Genomic DNA, 16,821 nt, shown 5'->3' on the forward strand with positions numbered 1-16,821 from the left:
TTTCCAGAAAAAAAAAAAAAAAAAAAAAAAAAAAAAAAAAAAAAAAAAAAAAAAAAAAAAAAAAACTCCAGTAAAATGCCAACACTGAGTCCCATGTATGTGTTTGAGGGTCAAGAAGATGAAGGACAAAGGGAGGGACAGAGGCTGCCCACTTGCCTTTGCTGTGAGCTGGGAGGCCCCTCTCTTCTTTTCAAGCCTTTGCTGAACATCCAAATGAATGCCAGCTTTTTTTGTTTTGTTTTGGTTTGGTTTGGTTGTTGTTGTTGTTTTTTGGTTTTTCAAGACAGAATTTCTCTGTGTAGCCCTGGCTGTCCTGGAACTCCCTTTGTAGACCAGGCTGGTGACTTTGAACTCAGAAATCCGCTTGTCTTTGCCTCCCAAGTGTAGGATTAAAGGCGTGTGCCACTACTGCCCGGCAAATACCAGCTTTAGTCAAGTGACTTAGCTCCCTCCACGATGCACAGGCTTAGAGCTCACTTGCCTCACCCATTTGGGTTCTAAATATTGATAGGTTATTGCATTGAGCAGGAAAAAAAAAAGCATGGCTCTCACCTAAAGGTTAAGAGAGTTTATCCTGGAAGTAAATATGAATGACCAAGGCTTGGGAACACAGATTCAAATTATCCCAACATGTTCCAACATGGTGGGAGTTTCGTGAAGGCTCTTATGATTTTAAGAAGTATCTTGATGACATTTCCATTATTGTGTGTGTGTGTGTGTGTGTTCAGGGTGGGGGTCAGAGGTAAACTTGTAGTTGTTGGTTCTCCTTCCGTCATACTAGTCCAGGGGATAGGATTCAGATCATCAGGCACCCCTTCTCCCTGGTTCTTATAAAGTACTTATAGTAGCAGAACCAAAAAGTTATAAATCAAGGCACTTACAAAGTACCTTAGTGGAGCTAGGCAGCAGTGGTGCACGACTTTGATCCCAGCACTTAGGAGGCAGAGGCAGACAGATCTCTGTGAGTTTGAGGCTAGCCTGGACTACATAGTGAGTTCTAGTATAGCCAGAGCTGCATCGTGAGATACTGTCTCTAAATTAATTAATTGATTAAAAATAAAATATCTTAGTGGAAATATCAGGTAAGGGGGTTACAGCCAAGCACTGAAATCTCTGTTAACAGCCTTTGGGTACCATAGAATGACGTTTTTAAATTTTTGATGGGGGGTAGTGGAAGCTAGTGGTAATTCTATACATTACAGAAGGGATTTGCCTAGTAGTCACAGGGATAGATATTAGGCCAAACATAGAGGTGAGCAATGAATGGCTATTAAGAGAACTAAAACCAAGATAATTTGGTTGCAGGTCTGCAACATTGCAACATTCTAACTCCCACACTCATGCAAGTTCCCAGCCAGTTAATCCCCTGTGTAGAATCGTTATAAGACATGGCTTTCCACAGCTTCCAACTTCAGTTCACATGTGTGACCCTTTCAACATTCCCTAAACTTGCCAGTGTTCATAGGATCCTAAGGGGAAGTAAGAAAGACAGGTTACCCGCCCAGTCTTCAGTAATCTCAACCCCACCTGTTCCAGCTTCATGGCTCTCAAGAAATCCCAAGAACTGTGTTTACAGCAATGCTCTCTGCTCTCCACAAACAAAGCTGTCCATCTCGGTAGGGCCATGTTTCCTGCCTGGCCACCAGCTAAAAGAATGAGTCTCGGAGCACTTTGGTGCTCTGTGTGTGATGGAATATGGCCTCAGCCACTAAGAGTCTTCTGATCCCACCTTCAGGTCGGCACACATGGATTACGAGTCCCCAGGAGCCCACCTGTACAAAATACTCACAAACATGCCAAGTCAGTGGTGGCTACGGTTCCCACTGTTTTCTATGAGGTCACGAGTCTCTAGTCCAGTGGTTCTCAACTTTCCCAATGCTGTGACCCTTTAATACAGTTCCTCATGTCACGACAACCCCCAACCATACAATTATTTCCATTGCTATTTCATAACTAATTTTGCTACTGTTATGAATCATAATGTAGGTATCTGTGTTTTCCATGCTCTTAGGCAACCTTGCAAAAGGGTCATTCAACCCACAAGGGTCACAGCCCACAGGTTGAGAACCACTGCTCTAGCTGATCAGGTTGTGGTTTTGCCTTAAATAGAAGAACGTTCCAACAGCTGGCTTTAAGCGCTTGGGATCTAGCTTAGGGATATTTAATAGTCACAAGCCTGGGTTAGACCACTACTATCACTCCCATGTCTCAAGTGAGCAGTCAGTTAGCAAGGTGGACATTTCGCTTTTCTCCAAAGGATACCCTCCTGAGACAATTGCTCGTGGTCACTCTCAATGTGTGTCTGCTGGGTCCTGGCTCAGAATCCACCCTCAGCATCGTTCTACATTCAAACAGGAGCAAAGGAAAAAATGGGGAACAGAGGGCATGGCTTCTACTGTTAGAGACATGACACTCTAAAACTGTACCAAATCTTTGCATCTACAAATCCACAACACAGTCACCTGGCTACACCCAGCCAGAAGCAGGCTTAACTATATGGTCTTTATACCGAGGATCTTGCCGTCTCAGGCAATCTGTTACTAAAGAAAGGAACGGGGGCATCTCTGGCAGTCTTTCATCTCCGCTTCTCGCCAAAAATGATTTATTATTATTATTATTATTTACATTTATTTACCTACGGGTGTGTGTGAATGCCACAGAGTGTGTAGAGTCGGTGGGCTCTCCTACAAAGTGGGTCTTAGGGATCAACTCACAGCATCCGGTTTGGTGGCAAGAGTCTTTTATCACTGAGCCGTCTTACCAGTTCCAACAAGTGATTCTTTCCACCTCTCTGTAGACCAGCCTTCAGTGTAAATAGTTTTTGTCTCTCAGTTTCCAGGATGAACACAAGATCAGCTCTTAGTCAAATTCCATGAGCCTTTTCTGTAGCCAGCCTGACTTCTGCATCCTAAGCCTCAATTCAGGAGAGGATTTTGATTGGTTGCTTCAGGTCACACTATGGTGGTGGCTTCAGAGTGAGCTGGGACTGGTCTCTAAGACACACAGTGTAAGAGCCTCAGCTAAGCCACCAGTGCCACCATGTCCAGCCTTTCTTTTCTCTCCTTTTCTTTTTTAGACAGGTCTCATTCATCCTGTACTGCCCTCAAACTCCCTGTGTAGCTGAGGATGATGTCAGACCTCCTATGGAGCAGACCCTCCTACTTTTACCTCCCAAGTGCGCCACTATGCCCCTGGGGATCAAATCTAGGGCAGCCTCTACCACTTGAGCCACATCCCCAGCCTGGCTGCAATTCCTCTGTCCCTGTTCAGCACTTGAGTTGTGTGACTCTTCCCGGGACTAAAGAGAAGCACTGTTATGGTTCAGTATTTGGGAGACAGAGGCAGGTAGTTAGAGTGTTTGAGGCCAGCCTGGACTACATAAGACCCTGTCTCAGAGAGAGAGAGAGAGAGAGAGAGAGAGAGAGAGAGAGAGAGAGAGAGAGAGAGAGAGAGAGAGAGAGAGAGAGAGAGAGAGAGAGAGAGACATAAACTCAATACTTGGGAGGTCAAAGTAGAAGGATCAGGAATTCAAGGTTATCTTCCATTCACGTGGAGTTTGAGATAAGATTATATTATCTTGCCAAACATACATGCACACATACATATGCACCACCTTACATGTGCTCATAAGGGTCCAAGCTGCCAGCACTCAGAAGGCAGAGGCAGGAGGATTTCTGAGTTCGAGGCCAGCCTGGTCTACAGAGTAGCCCAGGACAGCCAGGGCTACACAGAGAAACCCTGTCTTGAAAAACAAAACAAAACAAAAAAAAGGGTCCAAGCTGGAGGACACTGGCTATACTGCCAGTCTCTTGCCTACAGTTAGCATTCCTGTCAAAGCCCCATGCTGGACTCCATTGAAGATAATGATCAGGCCTGGGCCAAAGTGAGGCTCTATGTGCAGGGACACTCAAGGAGCTGAGCTGAGGGATGAGGCCAAGGCAGGAAATCATTTGTCAGAGTGTTGTGTGGGGACACCAAATGCAGAGAAGACCTAATGTTCCCGTGTCAGCTCACCACTTGTCTTCCCTCACACCTCCCTATACTTCTAGTGTCCTGTCACCTGTCTTCTCAGGCCTCTAATCCTCTGTGGCAATCCCGGGGCTCCACAACGGTGTCTTCAGGAGGACGTTTCCGATGCCCATCTTGTAGGCACGAGGTTGTCCTGGACAGGCATGGGGTCTATGGCCTGCAGCGGAACCTGCTAGTGGAGAACATCATTGACATCTACAAACAGGAGTCCTCCCGGTAAGATAGGTGCCTGTCTGCTGGCCTCTCTGGAGGGAAGAGCCTGCACCCTTGGGGATAGAGGGGCTGTTTAGGGTTTCCATTGCTATTGTGGAGCACTATGTTCGCCTCACACCTCCACATCATAGACATTCCTGAAGTCAGGACAGGAACTCAAAGAGAGCAGGAACCTGGAGGCAGGAGCTGATGCAGAGACCTGGAAGGGTGCTGCTTACTAGCTTGCTCCTCATGGCTTGCTCAGCCTGCTTTCTTATAGAACCGAGGACCACCAGCCCAGGGATGGCCCTACCCACAGTGGGCTCCCCCATCAACATCCCCCATCAATGGCTAAATAAGAAAATGCCCACAGGCTGTCTATAACCCCATCTTTTGGAGACATTTTTTTGATTACAGTCCCTTCCTCTCAGATGATTTTAGTCTGTGTAAGCTGACATCCCCCCAGCAGAGGGAGGAGGAGAACAAAAGGGAAAGGAGAAGACCTAGGAAGGAGGGGAGGCCTCCAGGGAGGCCCAACTTTGCCTCTGGAACCACTGTTCAATCTTACTCCCTCCTCCTGGTCTGGGACCAAAGTCTACCTCAATGTTCTTAACCTCATCAGCTCCCATGACTTCCTGTCCTGCGTGGCATCTTTGTCCCCTGGAATAGACTCTTTCTGGGTGCAGGCCTCCTTTGAGCACCGTTTCTTCCCCAAAGTGAGAACGCTGTGTAAGTTGCTGACCACTGGTCACAGTCTGGCTTCCTGACAGTCGCTGCTGCCTTGCCCTTGATCCTCAGGCCACTGCATGCCAAGGCTGAACAGCACCTCATGTGTGAGGAGCACGAGGATGAGAAGATCAACATCTACTGCCTGAGCTGCGAGGTGCCCACCTGCTCTCTCTGCAAGGTCTTTGGCGCCCACAAGGACTGTGAGGTGGCCCCTCTGCCCACCATTTACAAACGCCAGAAGGTATCTAGTCAGGGATCGGGAAAAGGGTTTAGGACTGGGCAGTTCTCACTGTACTTAGGTAAGGGGTAACTGATCAGGGCAAATCCCCAGCTCTGCTTTCTACTCTGCACACGACCCTGAGGCAGTTACCTGACCTGCCTGACCCTGACTGCCTTCTCTGGTCAGGCAAGGTGAAGACAATGGTTATGGCCACAGCATCAGCTAGTTAATATCTAGCGGGAGCCACTTCAGGACGGTATCCACCAAAGGACCAGATATGCTCAAGAGTGTGAAATTACACAGCTAGCTTCTAGATATGCTGAGATTTTAAGATCACACCGGTTGGCCTCTGAGAGGAGAAGGGCATCCTAGGAAGGTGGAGATGGGGGGATGGGGGTGGGAGGTGGGAAGGGCAGGTCCAGAGAGCCCCTGCAGGCAGGAGAGATAACATTCATCACATGACCAATGCTGGCTCAGTACAGGCTAGAGGTGGAGGCCATGCCACAAAACCTGCAAAACATGTGTAGGTAGAGGTGCATTTAAGATTCCCCAAACCTCAGCTTGTGTTGAAGTCCCAGGATATCAAAGAAGTCGTTTACATCACCTGGTTTTTGTCAGAAACAAATGCAAATGTTAAGCTGGAGGAAGATGCCTTCAATGCAGGCCCTTAGATTAAGACCAACACAACAATCACAAGGGAAGATACACAGAGAGATGGACCACGTGAGTGCAATTAGCAGAAACCCTTAGCCCTCAGGGAATTGAGATGTTGGAATTATTAAAGAACAGAAACTTGCAATGCACACGATGTTTTTAGAAGATAGAATAATGTCAGGCATGGTTGAGCACTCTGTAAGTCTTAGCACTCTGGATGCTGTGTGCCCAGCCTAGACTACATAAAGAATTCTAAGCCAGCCTGGGTTGTATAAGGAAACAATCTGACTGCTCTTCAGAAGGTCCTGAGTTCAAATCCCAGCAACCACATGGTGGCTCACAACCATCTGTAATGGGATCTGATGCTCTCTTCTGGTGTGTCTGAAGACAGCTTCAGTGTACTCATATACATAAAACAAATAAATCTTAAAAAATAAAAATAGAAAAAAGATGAAATAAAACAACAACATCATCAACAACAACAACAACAAAAGGTAGAATTGGAGATATAGCACACTTGCCTAGCACAAAGCCCTGGATAGATTCCCAGAACTGAGAAAAACCAAAAGTGTAAAATGACCATGTAACAGCAGTGGCCTGTTGTGGTGGCGAACACTGTAATCTCAGCTACTAGGGAGGCCAAGGAAAGAGGATAACAGATTCAAAGCCAGTGTGGATAATATGAAAAGGACCGATCAAAGAAAAACCAAAGCAAAGCAAACTGAAAATAGATCTGACAAAAAACTGAGTGGAAAAAAAAAAAAAAAAAAAAAAAAAAAAATAGAATGTGGCAGCACCAGGAAGAGGGAGGTGGAGGATGGGAAGGCTGGCACAGTCCTATTGGACTCCCAGAAGGATAGGAATTGACAGGAGCAGTGTTGTCTGAGTGGGAAGCCCTAAGACTCTTCCAGAATTAAGGGAAGACGTGGCTCTCCTAACAAAGCATCCAGGCCAGAGGATGGTGTATGGTGGGTGTCTAGAGAGTGTCACCTCCCCAGCCCTCTAGATCTTTGCAGATGTCCCCAATGATCAAGGTGGGATGAGAGGGGTGCCGTTGTGGGTGGGGCTTCTGACTCTAAAGCTGGCCTGTGTGTGTGTGACAGAGTGAGCTGAGCGATGGTATCGCGATGCTGGTGGCGGGCAATGACCGAGTGCAGGCAGTGATCACGCAGATGGAGGAGGTGTGCCAGACCATTGAGGTGAGCTCGGGCTGGGGAGACAAGGGGAACAAGACGGTCTGTACAGAGACCCCAAGATTCTTTGACTTCTGGTCAAGCTGGCCAAAAAGTTTCTGGACTCTAGCTCATGGTGGGCTGTTTTTAGCCAGCTTGTTCCCAGCACACAGCAACTCTGTAATGTCGGTCAAGTTACACTTTCTTTTTCTTTCTTTCTTTCTTTTTTTTTTTCCTTTGGTTTTTCGAGACAGGGTTTCTCTGTGTAGTCCTAGCTGTCCTGGAACTCACTCTGTAGACCAGGCTGGCCTCGAACTCAGAAATTCACCTGCCTCTGCCTCCCAAGTGCTGGGATTAAAGGCGTGCGCCACTATGCCCAGCTCAAGTTACACTTTCCATGCTTTGGTTTTGTTTGTTTTTTTACTACTATAAAATGGTGATGACCAGTGGCTGGGGAGATGGTTCAGCAGGTAAGAGCTCTGACTGCTCTTCTGAAGGTCCTGAGTTCAAATCCCAACAACCACATGGTTGCTCTCAACCACCCATACTGGTGCGTCAAAAGACAGCTACAGTGTACTTATGTATAACAATAAATAAATCTTTGGGCCGGAGCAGAGCCGGCCGGAGCAAACAAGGTCCTACAAAATTCAATCCCCAACAACCACATGAAGGTTCATAACCATCTGTACAGCTACAGTGTACTCATATACATAAAATAAACAAATAAATCCTTTTTTAAAAAAAATGGTGATGACCAGAGGGAGGGAGGTAGGATAGTATCAAGTTCCAGGCCAGCCTAAGCAACTTATGGACATCCTACTTCTAAATAAACTAGATAAGTAAATAATGGAGCAGGGTGTGATAGCCCAAAACTATAATGGCAGCACTCTGGAGGCTGAGGCAGGGGGATGTCTCATTCAAGGCCCACTTGATCCTGGGACCGGAGAGACCGCCCAGTGATTGAGACAAGGCTTTGCTATTGCAGAGTGCTGAGTTCAGTTCCCAGCATCTGCAGTGCATGGCTCAAAACTGCCTGTAGCTCCTACCCAGCTCCAGGGAAATTCAGTTCCTCTGATCATCATGGTAGCATACACCAAGCACATCATACACCCAAATGAAAATAATACAAATAAAACTGTGGCAGTAAATAAACCAGCAAAGTAAAAAGACATAAATGTGGGAGGCATGGGGAGGAGGGGCTTATAGAGAAGGGAGGGAGGGAAAAGAGACTAGATGTGAGAGTAATCAGAATATATATATATATATATATATATATATATGAAATTATCAGTGAATACATTTACTTAAAATTATGTGATGAGAATTATATACCTTATTATATATTAACTAAATATATTTGAATAGTGTGGCAATATTTTCAGTAAATTAATTCTAGACATTTAGATTTATTGTTTATTTTCATTTATGTGTTCCTGTGTGTCTGTGTATGGACATGTGCACTTGAATGTTATTGCCCATGGAGGTCAGAGGAGCTTACTGGGTCCTTTGGAGTTACAGGAAGTTGTCATTTGACATGAATTCTAGGAACAAAACTTAGGTCCTCTGCAAGAGCAGGAGGCACTAACAGCAAAGCCCTCTCTCTCTACCTCTCTAGCCAATGTCTGTGTTTTAAAATAAGACTTAATTTCATATCAGACAAAAAAAAATTACTAGTTTTTAAAATGTTTGTTTTTGAGACAGTTTCTCCATGGAGCTTTGGCTGCCCTGGAGCTCCCTCTGTAGACCAGGCTGGCCTCGAACTCATAGAGATCTGAGCACCGGCTAAAACTCAATTAACTTTAAAAAGGTGATGCTGGTAGTCACACAGTAGCCACTGATTTAATTTTCTTAGCAAGGAAGTAGGAATTAGTGCAACGCAGAGCCAGGGCCAGCAGTGAAACAACTTTGAAATTCTTTGTCATCCTTGTCATCACTGTTAACTGAAAACATCTGAGCTGGGTTCTGTGTCCCCTACTCCGGGTGTGACCCTAGCCAGGTCACTTTCCTTCTTGGCTTTTTTTTTTTTTTTTTTTTTTTGGTTTTTCGAGACAGGGTTTCTCTGTGTAGCCCTGGCTGTCCTGGCACTCACTTTGTAGACCAGGCTGGCCTCGAACTCAGAAATCCGCCTGCCTCTGCCTCCTGAGTGCTGGGATTAAAGGCGTGCGCCACCACGCCCTGCTTGGCTTTTTTTAAAGTGGGGCGAAGACTAAACTTTCTTGCTCTCGAGCTCTGGGGGTGCGCAGGCGAGATCATACTGCTGTGGTCTTTCAGGACAACAGCCGCAGACAGAAGCAACTGTTAAACCAGAGGTTCGAAACCCTGTGCGCGGTTTTGGAGGAGCGCAAGGGCGAGCTGCTTCAAGCACTGGCCCGGGAGCAGGAGGAGAAGTTGCAGCGCGTGCGGGGCCTCATCCGCCAGTACGGAGACCACTTGGAGGGCTCCTCGAAGCTGGTGGAGTCCGCCATCCAGTCCATGGAGGAGCCGCAGATGGCTCTCTACCTCCAGGTTGGCGGAGAGGGAGGGAGGCGGGCCTGCAGGGTGGGTTGGGGGGACTCAGGGCCTGGGGCGCGGGGATCGCGTTTTACCTCTTGTTAACACCAGTCACCACATAGGAAAAGTCACTCTTCCAAGTTGTGCGCTCTCTCTCTCTCTCTCTCTCTCTCTCTCTCTCTCTCTCTCTCTCTCCCCCCCCCCCAGTGAATTGGGATATAAATCCCTTCCTACCCCGCAAGATTGGTGAGAATCAGAATTGGGGCTTTGCCAGGGCTGGCCCAGTGCTCACCTTCGCCCTCCTTTTCTCCCCTGTAGCAGGCAAAGGAGCTGATCAACAAGTGAGTGGACTGCGCGGTGGGAAAGGAAGGGACCCTGTGGATTCTTTCCTTCTGACCTGGGAGGGGCTTGAGGGAGCGGGGTCCCCCTGCTGAGCCCTTGTGGCCATCACAGGGTCGGGGCAATGTCGAAGGTGGAGCTGGCAGGACGGCCGGAGCCAGGCTACGAGAGCATGGAGCAATTCTCTGTGAGCGTGGAGCACGTGGCCGAAATGTTGCGAACCATCGACTTCCAGCCCGGTGAGGGAGCCGGGGGAGGGACTGTTTAGACCTGCTGAAGGGGTATGAGGTGGGTGCTACGGCCAGAAGAGCAGGGGCTCCACCTCACTAGACCTGCCTTCCACCTAGGCGCCACTGGGGATGAAGAGGATGACGACGTGGCTTTGGATGGGGAGGAGGGCAATGCGGGGCTGGAGGAGGAGCGGCTGGACGTGCCAGAAGGTGAGAGTTGGACGAAGGTTTGGGGGTGAGGAGTAGTTACCAAATTCACGGTCCCTTGGGTGATTGCCTTCACGGCAGACACTGGGAGCCTCAAAGCGCACCCCCTAGCGCTCTGAAAAGTGCACTTCCCCCACGGCTTTGGGGAGCCTGCAGGGTCCCATGTAATAGAACCCCCGCTGTCTGGGAGAGCGAGGTGTCGGGAGTGGCTTGTTCGTTTGGAGCACCCGTTCACCGGGCGGTTATCCCCCCCACCCCCGGCTCAGGCCTGCACTGACCCGACTCTGATCCAGAGCGCACACCCGCAGCGGGAGCCAAGGGATGCTGAGGATCTGCGCAGAGACCACCGCGCCACCAAGCTCGGCCTCCCGCCCCCGGGAAGGTTCTCAATAAAGGACTCATGTGTCCTACGTCCTCGGCTCCTTTTGCTGTCCACTCCTAGGCTCAGCTATAGAAGCAACCTCGCCATCGCTCTACCCTTTCTCAACCCCAGACCATCTGAAGGGGCGGAGGCGAAATAGTCCCTCGTGGGTACCCCCTTTACACTAGAGGTTGCCTCCTAAGCCGGAGTCCCTGAAAGGGTATCAGACCTCCGAGTTCCGGGATCTGGCAGGTTGGGGGAAGGGCTCCCAGGAATTTAATAGGCTTCCTCTCCCATCTCACTTAGCATGCTTGTCTCTCCTACCGGCCTGGATAGCTCCACTTACCCAAAAGTTCTTACCCTAACTGTAGTTGCTGGTGCCCTCTCACCCCTATGATAGAAGATAGAGGCTAAGCTCTTGGGCAGTTTTATTAAAAAATAACCACTCAGAGTATTCAGGGTGACTCTGGGCGGCGCTGCACCGCGGGACTGAGACAGCTCCGGTTGTGCGCGTTCCAGCCCCAGGGTAGGTAAGGGAAAGGGTCAAGGCTTTCGTGACCCCATACGGGGCCGATCACTTGCCCACCGAATCGAATATGATGCGGTTCTGCTCTGCGCGCTCGCGCTGGCTCTGTGTCCGAGCTAGCTCCAGCAGGGTCCGCAGCAGGTGGAAGGTGAGGTCGATGGACAGCGGAGGGTCGTCCCGTCTCTGCCGCTCGCCCGCAGGCTCAGATCCTGCACGGCGCGGGAAGCGCTCCGCTAACAGCAAGAGGAGCGCGCGGACGCCGCCGCCCTGATTCCGCACTCCAGGGCTCCATCGCAGATTCGGATCCTGGACCCCAGTTGCCGCCGCAGCCGCTGGGCTCCACTGGCTGCTCTCCGGGCGCAGCTGTGCCAAGAGCAGCAACGCCACCAGGAGCGTAGCGCGTCCCCTCTGTATCATGGTGCCGCCTGCCCTGGACACACAGGGGCAGCATAGGGTGAGGTGCACTTGGAGCAGCCGCAGGTGACACGAGCCCCTTGGCGCGCACGCCCAGTGCCCCCGCCGAGACCCTCCAGCTCTTGCCTGGTGTCCAATTACTGCCCACCAGCCCTAGGTGCTGTGCCAGTCCAGTTCCACCCCTCTCTCCCTCCTTCCCTCCCGGCAGGTCACAGTGGGTGGGCTGAGTGCAGAGTCTTGGTGGTAAGGGAGTCTGGATCGTTGCTTCAAGCCACTCACAGGTTATCGGAGTGTCTGCCCAGTGCAAGATGGAGCTCCACTCTGTCCCCGGGGACTGAAGACGCCTTGGGGAGCACGGGGTCTGTCCCGGGACCGCCGCCAGCCTTATATAGCACCAGGACAGCTCCGACTGACGTCAGCGAAGAACATGAACTGATTGTAGAAACAATGACACCGGCAGCTTTGAGTCCAGCAGCTTCGAGCCCCCAGAGGGGTGCGTATCCTGACTTTGTGTCCCTGGAGCTATCTTTGGAAGCACCCTGGCTGTAGAGGGAGAAGCTGGCAGAGCCATAAAGATAGATCTTTCCAGATGTAGAGTCCTTCCCCGACACAGAACCACCAGTGTCTCCAGAGCAGGAATAGTCAGGGGTTTCTCTTCTCAAGCAGAGAGGGAGGACTGTGGAGCTGTCCGTGGTTCCGAACTTCTTCACAGCCACAATCTGGACAGAAGATCTGGGGAGAAGCCTGGGCTGCTTAGACACGGTCCCTAGGCCGGCTACTGGGTCCTCAAATTGAGATCAGAAATGCTCTGCTGGCAGGGGCTCAGACAACACAGTCCCACCCAAAGGGTCTGACCCATTCTACTGACCATTGTACAGCAGTACAAACTAAAATCTACAGGTGTCAGAACAGCATAAAAGGGTGTTTGGCTTTCAGAACTTAACATACCTCCTGAGTTTGGCAAAGTCAGCTTTTTCCTAGGAAACACAGAAACAGTACCATAATACCTTTTTACCTTCTAGGTCAGGAGCTGGGGGGGGGGGTGTGCGGTGTGTGCTGGTGCACTCCTTAATCATAGCACTCAGGAGACAGAGACAGGCAGATCTCTGAGCCCGAGGCCAGACTGGTCTACTGAACTGGTTCCAAGACAGTCAAGACTACACAAAGAAACCCAGTTTTGAACACACACACACACACACACACGAAAATGAAGAAATCACTAGGTAGAAGTAAGAAAACTTTAGCTCAAGTTCCTCCTCTGCCACCAGCTTGTGTAGTCAGGTCCCTCACTTCTGAAACCATTGGCATCTGTCTTTGTAAATGAACAGCCTCTACTTCTTTCCAGTTACAGACAGGTCTGTGCTCTTCTGAAGGGTCTTCTTCATAGCCACTGCAGATCCCAGAGAATAATGTATCTATTTCTGTGCCTATAAAGTCCCTGACAGGGTCTTCAAAGGCACCAGGACCTAGAAAAGCGTGATAGCCACTCTAGTCTAGGGATGTTGCTTAGTTGTTAAGAGCACTTGACTAGCATCCACAATGCTGAGTTCAAGCCTCAACACTAGACAGGAAGTTGTATCTATAGAGAGTGGGGATGTGTGCTAGCTATTGGGACATAGGTGTAAAGTTGGCAAGGTCAGATTATTCTTTTTTTTTTTTTTTTTTTTTTGGTTTGGTTTTGAGAGGGTTTCTCTGTATAGCCCTGGCTGTCCTGGAACTCACTTTGTAGACCAGGCTGGCCTCGAACTCAGAAATCCGCCTGCCTCTGCCTCCCGAGTGCTGGGATTAAAGGCGTGCGCCACCACGCCCGGCGGTCATATTATTCTACAAATATCTGTGAGGAATATACTATGTGGTGGGAATGTAGACAGTCATGCTGCATAGCAACCTTTTAGTCAGTGATGGCAACACACAATGGTGGCTTCAGATAGTCATAGCAGAGCTGAAATATCCCTACCACATAGCAGCATTAGCTATCATGTCTCAGTTTGGTGCATTATTCATGAATCTGCAATAATGCTGGTGGAAACAGACCAAGCTGACAGTAATATGGAAGTATATCTTGTGCAATTATGCACAGTGTATACAACTTAATGGCAGTGTTCTACATATGAAAAAGCTCTCTGTAAAACAGTATACCATGTCAGACTGGTATGCTTGTGCACAGAGAGGCCATGTTGAGCAACTGATTGTTACCATCTGCGTAAGTATACTCCTTATGTGTACACAGTGACAAAACTGCAAAAGACACAATTCTTCTTGTTTGATTTTTTAAAAAAAGATTTATTTATTTAATGTATATGAGTACACTGTAGCTGTCTTCAGATACACCAGAAGAGGGCATCAGATCCCATTACAGATGGTTGTGAGCCACCATGTGGTTGCTGGGACTTGAACTCAGGACCTCTAGAAGAGTAGTCAATGCTCTTAATCACTGAGCCATCTCTGTAGCCCAAGACATAATTCTCTAATCCAGCATTTGAGAAGCTGAGAAGCTGAGGCAGGAGGATTGTCACTAGGTTGAGGCTGACACAGACTTTTTTTTTGTTTTTGTTTTTCCGACAAAGGGTTTCTCTGTGTAGCCCTGGCTGTACTGGAACTCACCCTGTAGACTAGGCTGACCTTGAACTCAGAAATCTGCCTGCCTCTGCCTCCCAAGTGCTGGGATTGAAGGCATGTACCACCATGCCTGGCTTCTAGGACACAATTATTTTTTTTAATTAATTTATTTATTATATATGAGTACACTGTAGCTGTCTTTAGACACTCCAGAAGAGGGCGTCCGATCTCTTTACAGATGGTTGTGAGCCACCATGTGGTTGCTGGGATTTGAACTCAGGAGCTTCTGAAGAGCAGTCAGTGCTCTTAACCATTGAGCCATCTTTCCAGCCCCCAGGACACAATTCTTATAATATGTCCCCATCAGCTAAGTGCCAGAGTGACAGCAATATTATAAATGTCTTAGTGGTTAGAGTGAAATGTGCCACTTCAGAGTGGTCACCCTATTCTGATCAGCAACCCCATAGCATGGAAGCTGACACCCTCCTTCCTTTTAAAGATTTCACTGTGTGCTTAATTACAAATGCGTGTCTATTCGTGGGTATATACATGTTTGTGCAGGTGCTTCAGAGGCCAGAAGAGGACATCAGATCTCCTGGAGCTTGAGACATAGGGAGTTGTGAGCCACCCGATGTGGGTGCTTGGAACCAAACTTAGGTCCTCTGTAGAGCAGATAGTCCATGCTTCTAACAGCTGAGCCACCGCTCCAGTCCTGATGTGGTTAGTTTGAAGAAGCTGTCCAAGCATTCTAGGGTCACGGTGCATCAGTACAAGGTGCAAACCGTGGAACAAGGCATGCTTAGAACTGATGTGCCTTCCAGGATAGGTAGGAGTTCCAGACAATAGCAACACACTGGACAACAGCCAACCTAAGGGACAGGAATGCTACTGTGAAGAAGAGAAGGAGCAGGGTAGGAAGAGCAATAGAAAGGACTTATGCAGGACGTTCCAGGTTTGGGCTGTGTTCCTCTGAGCCCCATGAGTAGGGACTGCAGCTTCAGACCAGGAGACAACCAGTTCAGTCCTGCTCTATCTCAGAGTTCCGCCTGTCAGATGAAGGCCTCAAAGCTTAAATAACTTCCATAGCTCACGTCCTTTCCTTATTAATTTTGTCTATGTGTGTATGCACATGAAAGTCAGAGGACGACTCTGGGGAGCCGGATCTCTCCTTCTACCATGTGGGTTCCCAGGCATGGGCTCAGGGCATCAGGTCTGGCAGCAAGGGCTCTTACCCACTGAGTCATATCACCCATCCTGCAGCTCTCTTTCAACAAATGACTCGTCTATCTAGACCTTTCCAAATACATCTGTATACCTTATATCAGCCAAGATTTCACTTCTAAAAATAATGTCCTGCCTGTCATCCATTCAGATCTATCTATCTATCTATCTATCTATCTATCTATCTATCTATCTATCTATCTATCTATCTATCTATCTATCTGGAGGGAGAACACTTATAGTCACTAGATCACCAAAGACAGTCTTGATCTCTTGAACACCTGTTTGACTCTTTGGTGTCAGGATAAAAAGTGTGCACTCTCATGTCTGGCCTTTCCAGAAGATCTAACCCTGGTTCCCAGCACCCATACCTGGCAGATCACAATGGTTTGTAACTCCAGTTCCAGGGAACCTGATGCCGTCTTTTTGTGTCTGTGCCCCTGCTCACACATGTACACAGCCACACACATTAAAAAACAAAAAACAAAAAACAAAATTTGTTTGTTTGATGTGAGATAGGCTCTCCCTCTATAGCCTTGGCTAGCCTAGAAACGTGCTCTGCAGATCAGGTTAGCCTCAAACTCATAGAAATCCAACTGGATACGCTACCCAGAAATATTTTTTTTTGAGACAGAGTTTCTCTGTATAGCTCTGGCTATCCTGGAACTCACTTTGTAGACCAGGCTGGCCTCAAACTCAGAAATCCTCCTGCCTCTGCCTCCCGAGTGCTGGGATTAAAGGTGTGTGCCACCACGCCCGGCTCAGAAATATTTTTTTAACCTTTAAAAAAATAATAAAAACTTTAAATTTTGTATTTATGTTATTTTATCTATAAATATATTTTGTCTTTAAAACGGTTTTTTTTTTTTTTTGAGTGGCTGGAGACATCAATAGCACTAGTTGCTCTTGCAGAGGACCCGGGTTTGGTTCCTAGCACCTTCATGGTGGCCCACAATTGTATGTAAATTCAATCCAAGGATCTGATGTTCTCTTCCAACCTCCATGGGCACCAGGCATACATGGGATGCACATATATTGATGAAGGCTGGACATTCATATACAGATACAGGAAAGGTTTCTGAGGCAGGAGCTAATGTGTCTCGGGAGGGTCCTGAACTCCCAATCTTGCTTTAGTTGTTTCCTTGCTTTGAGGCAGGATATCTATATAGCTCCAGCTATACTGGAGCTCACTAGGTAGACCAGGCTAGCAATAAAATAACAGAGATCCACCTGCCTCCGCCTTCTGAGGGCTGGGATTAGAGGCTTGAAGTGGCTGACCTTGCTTTAGTTTGAGAGTGCTACCAAAGCCCCTGATGTGTAGGATTAGCTCAGAAATCTGCATTTCTTTTAGCTAAGCTATTTGTGTAACCATCAACCGCATGAGATCTGAAGAGTTTTCTTTTTTTTTTTTTTTTTTTTTTTTTTTTTTTTTTATTTATACCTAAATTTCTCTGTTGATTTCTAAGCAAGAAGGCCAG

General features: G+C 48.1%; 3 protein-coding genes across 7 annotated transcripts in view; 1 reads left to right on the plus strand and 2 right to left on the minus strand.

Moving 5' to 3' along the window:
• Trim54 (tripartite motif containing 54) overlaps positions 1-10,686 on the plus strand; it is a 21,344-nt gene extending 10,658 nt beyond the window's left edge. The window contains exons 2-9 of the mRNA XM_029477052.1: positions 4,073-4,245; positions 5,020-5,191; positions 6,928-7,023; positions 9,268-9,501; positions 9,805-9,827; positions 9,940-10,064; positions 10,173-10,265; positions 10,529-10,686. Coding sequence (XP_029332912.1) covers positions 4,073-4,245; positions 5,020-5,191; positions 6,928-7,023; positions 9,268-9,501; positions 9,805-9,827; positions 9,940-10,064; positions 10,173-10,265; positions 10,529-10,539 — 927 coding nt within the window. The 3' untranslated portion in view covers positions 10,540-10,686. The remainder of the gene's footprint in view (positions 1-4,072; positions 4,246-5,019; positions 5,192-6,927; positions 7,024-9,267; positions 9,502-9,804; positions 9,828-9,939; positions 10,065-10,172; positions 10,266-10,528) is intronic.
• Positions 10,687-11,034: 348 nt separating this feature from the next.
• On the minus strand, positions 11,035-12,354 carry Ucn (urocortin). 2 transcript variants are annotated; one of them, XM_021163791.2, is made up of 2 exons: positions 11,843-12,354; positions 11,035-11,579 (listed from the first exon to the last, which is right to left on the minus strand). In XM_021163791.2, exon 2 carries the CDS (start codon positions 11,564-11,566, stop codon positions 11,198-11,200), a length of 369 nt encoding a protein of 122 aa, XP_021019450.1. In that variant the 5' UTR covers positions 11,567-11,579; positions 11,843-12,354; the 3' UTR covers positions 11,035-11,197. The 2 variants fall into 2 exon arrangements, with proteins under 2 accessions (XP_021019450.1, XP_029333713.1); XM_029477853.1 differs by having other exon boundaries at positions 11,035-11,574; positions 11,843-11,931.
• A 1,478-nt stretch (positions 12,355-13,832) lies between these two features.
• The window catches only part of Mpv17 (mitochondrial inner membrane protein MPV17), a 12,990-nt gene continuing 10,001 nt past the window's right edge, over positions 13,833-16,821 (minus strand). For 3 of the 4 annotated variants that reach the window (XM_021162953.2, XM_021162951.2, XM_021162952.1), the window contains one exon: positions 13,833-14,991. In XM_021162953.2, the coding sequence (XP_021018612.1) occupies positions 14,922-14,991 (70 nt within the window). In that variant the 3' untranslated portion in view covers positions 13,833-14,921. The remainder of the gene's footprint in view (positions 14,992-16,821) is intronic. The other variant, XM_021162950.2, reaches the window with a different exon arrangement.

Source organism: Mus caroli, chromosome 5 (assembly GCF_900094665.2).
Source record: "Mus caroli chromosome 5, CAROLI_EIJ_v1.1, whole genome shotgun sequence".
Taxonomy (NCBI): Eukaryota; Metazoa; Chordata; class Mammalia; order Rodentia; family Muridae; genus Mus; species Mus caroli.